General features: G+C 44.3%; 1 protein-coding gene across 4 annotated transcripts in view; it reads right to left on the bottom strand.

Annotated features, from left to right (window-relative positions):
• RASSF9 (Ras association domain family member 9) overlaps window positions 1–11,786 on the bottom strand; it is a 117,260-nt gene extending 105,474 nt beyond the window's left edge. For 2 of the 4 annotated variants that reach the window (XM_086917988.1, XM_086917989.1), the window contains exon 1: window positions 6,891–7,309. In XM_086917988.1, the coding sequence (XP_086774114.1) occupies window positions 6,891–6,937 (47 nt within the window). In that variant the 5' untranslated portion in view covers window positions 6,938–7,309. Of the gene's footprint in view, window positions 1–6,890; window positions 7,310–11,609; window positions 11,669–11,722 lie in introns of those variants that run through there. The other 2 variants (XM_086917992.1, XM_086917993.1) reach the window with 2 other exon arrangements.
• Between the last annotated feature and the right edge of the window lie 1,198 nt (window positions 11,787–12,984).

Here is a 12,984-nt window from a genome sequence, read left to right as displayed (position 1 = left end):
GTCAAAAAGCTATTTTGCTTTTAGAGTTGTATGCACAGGCAAAAAGAAATCAAGTTTTTTGCTAATGTTTGGCACAATCTTAACACGGCAACCTGCCATGCTATGGTATGCTAGGAAGTCATTCAAACCGACAAGGTGAAAAGCACCCCCTTCGTAGATAAGCACCTATCTGAACTTCTGGGGCATACTTGGATTCCATACTTGTCTTTTAGCATTAAAACACTTTTCTTCTTTTTGTTAAAGTAAAAAACGAATAGTACAATAATTGTAAAGAAAGCAAGATAATATTGAATTCAATTATTAAGAATAGGCTCTTTTCAGTTGCTAATTGTTAGCTATTTCTACATCATTTTTTTAATAATTATTTTGCTTGTGTGTATCTTGAAATCACTTTGTTCATTTGAAATACAGCTGTGTTTATTTACAGAGAGCAGATACTGTGTGATTAATTAGATCGAGCATGCATGGGTGGTGAGAGAGGGAATTAAGAGAGACATCTGTACTTGGCCACATCACACACAGGGCAACAATTTAGTGAGCAGTAGCTTAGCGCTGTATTCCCCAGACACGTTGCACAGCTTTTCTTCCCCCCCACCCCACTCCCCCCAAAGGTCCTGATACACCGTTTAGATACTTTAAACATCTTGTGGGTAGGTGGGTGGGGGGTGTGTGTGGGGGGGAGGGGTGGCTAGGCCAACTTCCTTCCCTCTCTAGTTGTACAACTATCGGGTGGAGCAACGACCTTCGCACTCTGGTTTCCACTTGGCCTTCCCCTCATTGGCTAAACATATGCTCTTTATTACTATGTATGTGTGTATATATCAGATGTAAGGCTCACCCTTCGCCCAGGTCTGGTTCCTGCAAGAAGCAGTATCCAGCTGAGTATTTCAGACTGCAGGAAGCAAAGCTGTTGCCACTCCCCTTTCTCCCCCACCCCAAAGCAATCCCAGCAGCCTCCACGCCAGCATGCATGGATTGTATCGAAGGGCTAGTTGCCCTTGTTTTGTAAGTCTGCTTCATGTCAGTGCCACTGATGCGGCTCGGTGAAGTAGTCTGTAATACAGCTTTCTTTACGCCAGTCAATCAGTTGGGGTTGCACCACAGGCTGTGTTATGAGACATTTCTTAAGATTATACAATAGATGCATTCTTTCTGACATTAATCTACGCACCCCACAAGCTCGGCAGCTGCTCCTCGTGGGCACTCACCCCTGGCCCACTCAGAGAGTATTTGATATTAAGAAGCTTGAGAAAGGGCAGCAGCACCTGTTTTGTAGTGCTTGCCTCAGCCTGCGTTTCCTCATACCATTGTCAGTGCCACCAGCAGCGGCACAATTATACTCCTGCCACTCACACTTAAGCTCACGGTAGCTGTTGTAGAGTTTGTGTGATTAACATTCCACGGCCTAAAAGAGAAGGCAGAGCAAACATTGCTTCACTTTGAGTGGTGTTTTCATTTCAGCCCTCCTTCCTCTCCGCTTTCAGAGCAGCAAGGGAAACTTACACAAAGTTTTGAACATTGACCTCCCTATGTGCAAAGGATGTGGAGTTCAAAGGCCAATAGCAGCAGCTGTAGAACCAATGGGCCGGCACAGGACATTTCTGAAACTTTTAATAATATTTCATATGAAGATGAAAATTCTGAGGTTGGTTGTAAAAGCTGGAATAAGGGTGTTGGCCGGGCATTCCAGCAGGCGAACGAGCTACCAACTTGGTGTCTACAACAGTTCATCCAAAGTTGGAATGTGCAATGGTGGTAGGCGGAAAGGGTGGGCTGCTTCCTCGGTTGCCCACTCCTGTTCCTTGACATAGCATGCTACAAGGAGATAATGCACAAGCGTGATTATCCTGGCAACAAAATAAGCGTCCTACATGCCTAATATATCAAGGTAATTTGGTTAGTGACTGACAGCAAACTGTGCTTTGGCTCTCAGACTTAGGTCCCAGCGCTGAGGACCAACAGGCTGGTGATTGGCCTGTACCACTCCCCAGAACCGTATACTGTATTAGCTGCCACACTGCATTGGCACTAGAACTAGGGGATAACCCTTAACCCTTAGCCTCTGACCTTAAGGGTATTTGATTCTTTTTCTGGAGTCCAAAAGCATCTTAGATGACTGCCAAGTCAGACGTCGAGCTAGAAGGAGTACGGGACTCGCCCTTCTGGCTGTGGTGGATGGTTTACATCTGGCTACAGATGCAATATGCCCAGGCTTGAGACTGTTAGACTCATATGCCATCTTCAGCACCACTGACCATGCCATCCTAATAAAAGAATTTCAAAATACTGCCATTGACAGTACAGTACTGCAATAGCTTCCTCCTTCTTCGTTGCCAGAGGCCAACAAGTGATATTTGATCAGAATCTGTCATCATCCAAACAGACCAGCTGTGGTGCCCCAGGGTTCTTCCCTATCGCTGCCTTGTTTTAATATATTCTTGATGCCATTAGAATCTCTAGGTCGATCCAGCAGCCTGAGATCATACACACATGATTATGTTGTCATCCGGCTAATAATTAAACTCAAGCCGCTAACCTCAGATTATACATAACTGTTTGACCTTGGTCCATACGTGGATGAGCCAACACTGGCTCAAGCTAAATATGGACAATACAGAGATTCTGCTGGTTGGCCTTGCAATCATGTACAACTTCACCACCGCCAGCTGCCTGCTTGCATCACAAGCCATTCATTATCTAAACCACAATACGTTTAGGTCTTAAGATGAAAGTAGAGCTACAGATGGATGCTCAAGGCCCAGCAGTTTTTTCATCTTGTACTTTATAGTTGCGCCGATTCCACCCAGTTCTGTCGCATTTAACCTGGGAGGGCAAAATCAAACATATTTCTGCGATTATTGGTTCAAGACTAGACTAGTGTCATAGTCTTTGCCCAAGTACAAAAGCATTCCTTATTCGTTGCCTCTAATAGATCCTAAAGCAAGCAGCCAGGTTGGCAGCTGGAGCAACCAATTTTTTTTTTCAGCTGCCATCTGGGTGGCCTTCTTGGCCTTCCAACACACAGACGTATAACCTTTGATCTGCTCAACATTGTCCATTGAACCTTGTATGGTACAAATCCAAGCTTCCTCCTTCGAAGGGTCAATCCATACACTCCTAGTAGGACACTGAAGCCATCTAAATATTTGTTTTTACAAGCTCCAAAATTCTACAGAGGACAATTAGGGGGCAGATGTTTTCCAGTATATACCCTTATAATATGGAAGAAACTTCCTAAACAGCTACAGCTTCGCTCTAGTCACCTTTTATTTCAAAAGTAATTCATACCGAGCCATGCCTTGACATACAGTATTGTGTGTATAGATAGATAGATAGATAGATAGATAGATAGATAGATAGATAGATAGATAGACAGACAGACAGACAGACAGACAGACAGACAGACAGACAGAGAGATAGATAGATAGATAGATAGATAGATAGATAGATAGATAGATAGATAGATAGATAGATAGATAGATAGATAGATAGATAGATAGATAGATAGATAGATAGATAGATAGATAGATAGATAGATAGATAGATAGATAGATAGATAGATAGATAGATAGATAGATAGATAGATAGATAGATAGACAGACAGACAGACAGACAGACAGACAGAGAGGAGAGAGAGATAGATAGATAGATAGATAGATAGATAGATAGATAGATAGACAGACAGACAGACAGACAGACAGACAGACAGACAGACAGACAGAGAGAGAGAGATAGATAGATAGATAGATAGATAGATAGATAGATAGATAGATAGATAGATAGAGATAGATAGATAGATAGAGAGAGAGAGAGAGAGAGAGAGAGAGAGAGAGAGAGAGAGAGAGAGAGAGAGAGAGAGAGAGAGAGAGAGAGAGAGAGAGAGAGAGAGAGAGAGAGACATTACTGTATGTTCAGGCAAGGCTTAATAGTAAACATTTAACATATGGCAAAATAAGGCTTTGTTATTTTTTGCAAGGATGCCTATGGGTGTCAGTGTGCTTTATACATCTACAGTAGCTAGACCTTTACAAAATGTGCGTGCTTTTGCAAATTTCACAATACTTCTGTTTAGCTCCTCTGTTTTCACCCATGTAAAACACAATTCCCTGTCCAAGCCACAGCTCAATGTGAGCGTGGTAGGAGGGTGACAAATCAGAGGCCCGCACAAACTCGCCATCCCCACAAGACAGAATGGTACAGTGGGTCAAGCGGTTGCAAGCCCTTAACGTTGCCAGTGCATCTGCAATGCAGGACTGCATTGCCAGCACACCATGACAGGAGGAGGAGCAGATGGTCACCCAAGTCATACAGCCACCTGCTCCTCCACGTGCCTGGCCGGGGACTGGTGATTTGCCAACATGGTATTCAGTGAGTCCAGCACCTTAAATACAAGCTGGAGCAGCGCCACATGTGATCATGGAGATGTGTTCTGCATTATGCACATAATCTACCTTATTTAGGAAGAATATGACTTTGATTGTTTAGCTTATTAACCGCTACGGGCGACATTTATTGGTATCTCCCCAAATCACACTTATTTATGGCCAGCACACAAATAATTTGCTATGGTTCCCTTTGAACTGAGGGTGTCCAATGTTTGTCCGGGAGGGGCGGGTGTTTATCAGATTTTCAAGATATCTACATGAAATAAGTTGCCCTACAATGAACCTACAGAGAGCTCATTTACATATATAGTGGGTTTTTTCCTGGAAACCTCGATCCAGCCCTCCTGAACCTCCGTTGGACCTCCACGCTTTAAAGTGTGACTGTCACTGTTTGTTTGTTTAAAAACACAAAACCACGAGATGTAACCAAACAAAGCCCCACAATTCCCTCAAGACCTGCCTAGCCTGCTGATCCCAACTACAAACGGCGCAATAAATATTAATACATAAAGGTGCAGCTTGAAAGAGTCATTTACAACTTATGTGCAAATGCATAGCATAAATAAGTGCCTTCAAAGCGCATCAGAATGAGTGCGACAAAAGTCGTCTGCATCTGAACCCTCAGTGAAACAGCAATGTGTAAACAGACCTGAGGAACGACCGACTCTCTTTAAGCAATGGTGAGGCTGGGACTTTCCAGAAGAACAAGCCGTCTCATGTCAAAATAATGAATGCCCCCTTTATCAACTTTCAGTTTGCTTTAGAAAACAAGAACGAAAGTCGGGGGCAGCGCGGCGTGAACACGCGCAGACATACATGAGACGCACCTGCTGTTGGTTTAATGCGCTTTACAGAATATATTTTGAAACGTGTCTGTCGCACTAGTACAGCAGAAGGCAGGAACCGCACGGTGGCGCGGACCTGCTGTCCCATAAAAACATTTGAAACTTCTGGAAAACTGAAAAACTCAGGAAGGAAATAAATATGTCACTGCCGGAGGTCAAAGCTAGATACGTGGGAAACGCATCGGCTGGCTGGAAGCCACGAGAAAAATATCTAACCCAAAAAACGGGTTGAATACACCCACTTGTCCTTATTGGTGTGTAAAATACGTAATTGTTTCGAATGGAGTATATGCAATATGGAGCATGCGGCCATGATGGGTGAGTGCGCGAAAAACCCTTTATTGTGAAAAAGAAATAAAAGTTGTTAGCTTAAAGATCAACAACTAAACAATGCGTGCATGAAGAAAAACATGTTTCTTTCCTTTATCCTCCGATTCAGCGCTCGCCTATTCCCCCATACTACCAGTGCTTTGATGTGCGGCCTTCTGAACGCTTGACCAATACACAAGAGATCGAACAAACAAGTAAAAAGTGAAAAGTGTGTTTTTTTTTTAATTGTCACGCAGTTTATGTCGGTGCGAGCACACTACGTTAATCGTATCTTCCACGTGTAGATTGCTAATGTATCCAGGAGCACAGTCATTAGTCTCCAAAATGTGTATTATCTAAATAAAAGTTCCCACCAGAGAAGTTGAAACTATTGTTAGATCAGGGGTGGGGAAAATAAGATGGTAAAGGCAAAACGAAAGCCAGCACGAACAGCCCTTCAGTTTGCAGAGTCTGGGGTGCTGCATATCTCCAAACACCCTGAATACCCTGCTCTGGTACGTCATGTTCTAGCGCACGTCACGAGGACAGCATCACTGCCGCTCACTTCACTAACTCAAGAATTTGTGCCTTTCTGAAAGTACATTCGGGCACTTTTCAGCAATGTAATTGCATTTAATTGTACATGCCGTCATCGGATCTGTGCACTGTTTGTCTGTGCCGAAGAGAACCCGGACGCACCCGACAGACATCCTCAGTTACTCAGAGAAGCTCGAAAAAGGGAAAGTGCTCTTAAAACTAACATCCTCTTTTCTAAGCTCAAGAATAGGTTTATTTGAGAGAATTAATAAGTCAATAATAACAATACTTCGTACAAGTAATCATTCACCATTGCACAAGTACAAGGGAAATAAATAAATAAATAAACAATGTGTGGAATGAAATTGAATAATAGAGAGAGCAAAATATGATACAATCAAAATACATTGCCTCGATTCATGATAATAGTAGTAGTACTTGTTTAGAAATATGCAGTCGTAAACATGTTACTAAAGTATTAACATCCTGTTGTCTGTTTACTAACAGAACCGTATAAAAGTGTTGATGGAAGGTGCAGATCAAAATCCCATCTATGAAAAACAAAGAGGAGCGGGAGTGAGGCAGCGGGTGACGGGGCACCGGCGAGGTGGAAACTTTGCACCCACGTGTGAGGCAGTGTTTAGAACTTCCCCTGATGATCATGTCTGCGAAACTATTCAAATGAGCAAAAAGTGTGACTGAGGCAAGTAAAAGTTGGTCGAAAAGGTGGCAGTGAACCCAAGGATAAGCCCCTGGTCCCTTCTCCCTTAGAACCGGGTCAGTGGGCGGCAGCAGACGTCAGCAGGTCTCTTACCTCTGTTTACGACGTGTCTTTGACGTGTTCCTCCCGAATGGGGACATGGCGGTGGGTGCTCCGCTCAGGACAGCGGCATCCGTGCCAGTGACGCCCTGGCTCCCTCTCCTCCTGCCCCGGGACGCGGACCAAGTACCACAGGCTGCGCTGGCGGTAGGCGGGGTGAGAGCTGTGCCGAGAAGTGAGTAGTTGAGCAAGTCCCTCGGCAGTGACTGCGAGCAGCAGCCAGCGCAGGGGCTCGGGGCTGCGGCTCTCTTGGAGTCCTGCCCAACTCCAAGCTCACGGAAGCGCCTTAAGCAGCAGCAGCAAAACCCTCTATTGTGATCGGGCTTTTATTGACATTCCTTCTAACCTTTCAGGCCAGCCAGGGCTCTGCAGCAGTGAAAGGAGCTGTTTTGTTTGATGCCTTAACTGGCGTTTAAGAGCTGCCGAGTTGCCACCCAGAGAGGTACTGGAGGGGGAGTGAAAGGGAGTGTCAGGGAGGGGTAATTCACATGTAGAACCAGGCAACTATGGTTAGGCGACCCTGGGAGTCCTCTCGTGTAAACAATCCTACAAGTAAGGCCAATCATAAACAACTGCGTCTCTCACAGATCTAGCCATTCACAACGCGCCAAGAGGGCGTGAGTGGAGTGTCTACCAAAGCAAGGGAATTAGGACTTGAACTAAATAACTTTTTAAATTCCCAGTTTTAGCTCTGTGGAAACAAATGATGTTTGAGGTACATGGCTTTGTGACTTTTAGAAACTTTCAAAACTTCCCCCCAAAATGTTTAGTTGGTTTTTCTTGCACTTGGGAATATGTGAGAGGGAGAAGAGCGCGCATTTAAGATAATGCAAAACAAATAAGTATCTGGAGACTGTGTGCTTAGTTTAAGGAAGCGGTAATGCATAAATTGCAAAACAACTAACAAATAAACGCCTGTCCATGTATACAGGAGTCTGTGGGCCAGATGTATCAAACTGTTTTACCCATTGTGTGTCTAAGGGAAATTGTTTTCATACATCTGTCTTCCTAATTTTGGGACCTGCTTAGGGCAGACGCGGACGTGGCGCCAGCAGAGACAGCTTCTTCTCCATTGAGCACGCCATGGCGTGGTACCAATGGAAGACTCAGCACTGTGAAAGACTGCCATGGAATGAGTCAGGGTCTCATGAAGAAGTTTGTTTTATGGTAACACACACCTGGAGACAGACCCAATAGATTTTCGTGGAAATATCATATGTGGCCAGTGATAATTTTTCTCTCCACACCACAAGAGGTTGTGGAAATGCTACCATCCTACTTTGCGTTTATGGAATTTACACCAACAATTTGCCCGATGACAGAAATAGACACTTGGTGGATCATGAGTGTTGGCTGAGACAATGCAGTTGATTTCCTACTACCAGTGTATCAGAGGACCCAGATGGAAATTCTGAGCTGTTCTATCAATGTGAACTCCGAAACAAATGGTGTCTTATTTGACATTCTGTGGTAGATTTATCAAGACTTTGTACTGCCACAAAGTCAAGGAAGACACACAAAGTGGCACAAAGAGTTGATAAAAAATTTACATTCAAGTGCAAAACTTTGTTCTTGAAAGTAGCCCTTACAGTAAATCAATTATCACTTTGTGCTGCTTTGCATGAATGGGGCAATCCCACATTGCCAACCATGGTTTTTGATGCAGAGAACTATCTACCAAAAGTGTTAGACATGGCTTTGCAGCACAAAATAACACCTCCATGAGGAAGGTGCTACATTGGAGAAATCTTTTAATTTCTCCCTACATTTCAGCAGCGGCGTCACTAAGGGGGTGCGGGGAGTGCGAACCGCACAGGTAGACACCATCACAAGGGGTGACACCGACGTGTGGGTAGTTGGTGCCAAGGCAGACTTTGTAAATGTTAATTTGCAGGGAGTTGCTACTGGTATTATCATGCACAGCCTTTGTTGGCGCTGCTACGATGTTTTTGAAAATAACCCAATCAGGTTATTTAGTAACTGTGATATTATATTGGTGAAATCCACCTGAGGGGATTCCGTCATTGTCAGAAGTATTTTTCTCCGTCTGCAGGAAGGTGGCCTCGGGGAGGTCTTTAGAAGCAGACACGCTGATTGCTAGAGGGCCCAACCATGGGGGTGGGGGCAGGCAGCGGAAAGGAGACCCTTTCTCTGTCAGCTGCGAGCCTTTCTGCATAAAAGTCTCTTATAATTAATCACCGGGTCTGGCGGACTGGGAGGAGGTCCATCAACAGTCTACCATGTGGTGCCCTCTAAGGGTACTGCTGTGACTTTGTGTAAAGTTCCAGAAAAATAGCAAAGTGGCATTAAACATCAATTATCGCTACATTGATTAATTTACACCCACCCGGCCATTGCTCTGTGCGCCTGACAAATCTGCTGCTGTGAGTGAAGTTCATTCTGGCCTCAGAAAGATCTCATGAGCATGCAGTGATATACAGGGATCTCGGCCTTGCATGTACATAAACATGAAATAAAGCTGTCACCAAAAGACCTCGGCAGTGAGACAAGTTATTGCAGCATTGCTAATATTAATAATCAGAATATGTTTTTACGGACCTTGCGGTCTGTGCAAGGCACCCCCTCATAACTGTGTATGCCATGAGTTACGGCACTGGGTGACACCAACCCTAGTGACGCCACTGCATTTTAGACACTGCATGTTGGAATTTTACACTGTACTGCACTCATCCATGCGTGAAATTTACCATTTGCTTAAGTATAGGATGTTGTATCCTTCCAGTACAAAGCCTATGCTAGATTTCACACACACACATCTTTTCTCTAGGCAGCCTATTTGTGCTCCAGTGCTTGGGAATAGACCATATCTTAATAGATATGCCGCTGTCCGATCTCTCCCCCTAGTGCAACATAGCCCAACCACTCTGGTTGCTGTGCTGAGTTGCACTATTTTTAGGTCTTGCCTGAGTTAATGCACGCACTGTCACTTGTGAGACATTTTGTTAGATTACAGTGAGCTTGGAGCCCACTCATTGTTTACCATTGGTTGGCGTACTCGTCACTCTCATTTGCTTGCCTCTCTTTGGCCAGTGTGAGCCTGCTTCACTTCCTCTTCCTGTGCTTGGCCCTCCCATGGAGCATGGTCCAATTACTTCTGACCTTCCACTGTTTCATTTTATGAGCTATGTTTTCCTTTTTGTTGAAGCACTCCATAAGAGTGCATGCATTTGTAGGTTGTCTCCCTAATGTATTTCTCACTCCACCGTGCCACTCTTGTCATTGAGCTCATGTCCCCCCCTCTGTGTTGTTGCTTGCTCCCTCCCAACCTTGCTGTTGCTGTTTGCGCCCTCCTACTCTCAGTGTTTTTGTGTCCCATCCTTTCTGCCATGTTGTTGCTTGACCCATTTTGCCATCCCTCACTCTGAGTTGTTGCCTAGTCTCTCCATCCTTTGATCACTTTCCATGTTGTTGCTTGGCTACTCCTTTTAACCTTCTGTGTTGTTGATTTCCCCTTCCTGCTGTCCATGTTGTCCCCCCACCTGCCCGCCATAACAAAACAAAGTGCTGTGATGGAGCCAGTGCTGGCCGCGTCATAAAGCTTTTTTGAAAAAAATAAACTTTCAGACATGGACCCTCCCCCAAAAATTGTTGTTTCTTGCCCCCACCCAAGTGCCATTATACAAAAAATGTGCTATTAGTCCAAGACTGCTGGCCGTATTACAGTGCTTTCCCCCCACACTCTCCGCATTGCTCGCCCTACCTCCATAATGCCTTGCACCCTCTCAACAACAATAAAAAAAAGTGCTATGACAGGGCCAACGCTGGTTGCCTAATAGCCTTTTTAAAAAATCTTTTTATTTCATTTTGCAAGGCAGCTGTGCTGCTCTAGAACATGACTAAAAACATTGACAGAGCCACTAGCTCTCTCTCAGTCAAGTCTTATTGGTTTTGCCAATGCTTGTTTTGTTAATGTACCTCTTTGAGTTCAGGACAAAGTGCTTTCAAGCCCTTCATTTTTACCTGCACACATTTCTCCAGGTATAACCTAAGGAATGTGCGTGGATAAAACAGGCTGAAAAGGTGTGTGTCAAAACTGCATGGAACAGGACGCACTCAAAAAGTCTCCTATGTCGCAATGTATCTCTCTACCACTATGTCCTCATCCCTGTTAACATATATCAATATCATAGGAAAAACTGAGCATAGGGTCCAAAAATGCATTTATTCTACAATTGTATGAGGCAGCAAAAAACTGTTGTTCATTGTTCCCAAATTACCTCTTTTTCAATTCATCCTGAGGAATCCCGCTTGAGAAACTAGAGGCTATATGTATGAACACATTTTCCCATAGACACAGAATGGGTAATACCCTTTGATAGATCTGGCCCCAGGATACATAAATGCAGGATCTCACAACACTCCTGGCACTAGCCCCGAACCCCCGCAGCCACCCTCGCCATCCGCCCCTAATAACATCCAGATCATCAGAACATCAGATCCAGAAGACAGCAAACCTCCCAGCATGTTAATATGGAAATTTACATGTGTAGAACAAATACATTTGAAATAAAACATGATCGTGCTGGTAAGATTGCAGGTTTTATACAGTAAGAGATGTTTCATACACCAATCGCACACGTTGTCCTTAAACGCTTCGTTTACATCAATTCGCGTAGTTCCTTGACTTGTACCAGCACGTGATACTTAATGGAGTTGCCGGTAATGTTACACTATAAGGAAAAAAAAGCGGACCTTCCGGCTAGTTATCACGACCGCAAGGAGCCTGTTCTTCCCTTTCCTTCCTCCTTCTTCCGGGATTAATGGTGCGAGAGCGTTTCACCTCAGGGAAGAGGCGCGCAGCTCACCTGCTCACACGCTTCCCGTGGCGTTTCTCGTCAGCGGCGACTCAGCCACGGCTCTGAAGTCTGCTGGCAGCCACCGCCCCCGAGTCACACTCCACAAGGCCCAAATCTGCTCCAACCGGGATAGGTAACTTATTAATGAAGGCCCTCTGCATGCCGCGCATACCACGGGGGAAACTTGCAGTCCCACGCCACAAGTTCCCTCAGCTGGAACAAAGAGCTGCAGTGGAAACACATCGAGAGACTGCAGACGAGGGAGAAAAAAATAATAACAGCACCGCACGATAGAAGTCCAAATCAAAAGACTTCCAAATAATTTCACAACAGGATACCGAGGCCTGACAAAAGTCAAAATCTGGCATGAGAAAGCAGAGTCAAGAATTTCATCTCTGGTCAGGCAGGCTCGGCGGTGCAGAAAAAGTAAACATAAGAGGTCATGTGTCCAGAATCCATCAGGAATGCTGCCTTTTATCTTCATGATAACATTCCAAATGCTGTTGCTCAGGTCAGTTATAATAAATGGGTAACTTGTGTTCCAGATACCGAGGCAGCGACCTTTTTTTTTTAAATGGCAACATTGTCTTTACTTTTATGCTAAAGGTCTCTCGTTGGTCAAATAAACGTGACATTTGTCATTGGAATGATTAAAAAATGTATTTCTTATTCAAAATATGTCACACATTTCGGTATGGTTTTGGCGCTAAATTGAAACAAAAAGTCTCAACAGGTGATTAAAAATATGTTTTTTAATTGTCGGAGCTACGAACACATACAGAACAGATTTGAATTCTGAACGTTTAAACTATCAGAGCAAACTGGTAGCAGGTCGAAAACTGTAGTTATGACCGCCTATCTCTGTCCTGGGGCTCCATGCATGCTGACAGTATATGGGATATAAATAAAGTCCAAGCAAGTATAACTAAAATGGAAAACAGCTGTTTTATTAAACCTTATAAATGGTTGTTAATTACCCAACCAGCAATTATTGACCCATGCTGCAGAATGACAAGTGGGTGGGTAATCAACCCACAGGTAAGGGCAAAAAGGCTGTTAGTACTCTCAATGCATAAGAGGAAGAGCAGTGAGACCTGAAGCTGTCTCATTGGGAACAGAGCAGAAGTACAGCTCTTCATCCAGGTCCTCCTCCTTCTCGATCAGCTCCTGCACCTCCTCCTTGTCTTCTTGGTGAGCAGTGCTGGCCACAGATATTGTTGCTAGAAGGAGCGTTAGATTCTCTCCTCTAACTGTCCTTCGCCCTTCACTTG

The sequence above is a fragment of the Lissotriton vulgaris genome, chromosome 1_1 (genome assembly GCF_964263255.1).
Source record: "Lissotriton vulgaris chromosome 1_1, aLisVul1.2, whole genome shotgun sequence".
Classification (NCBI taxonomy): Eukaryota; Metazoa; Chordata; class Amphibia; order Caudata; family Salamandridae; genus Lissotriton; species Lissotriton vulgaris.
This window is presented reverse-complemented; position numbering and strand designations above follow the sequence as displayed.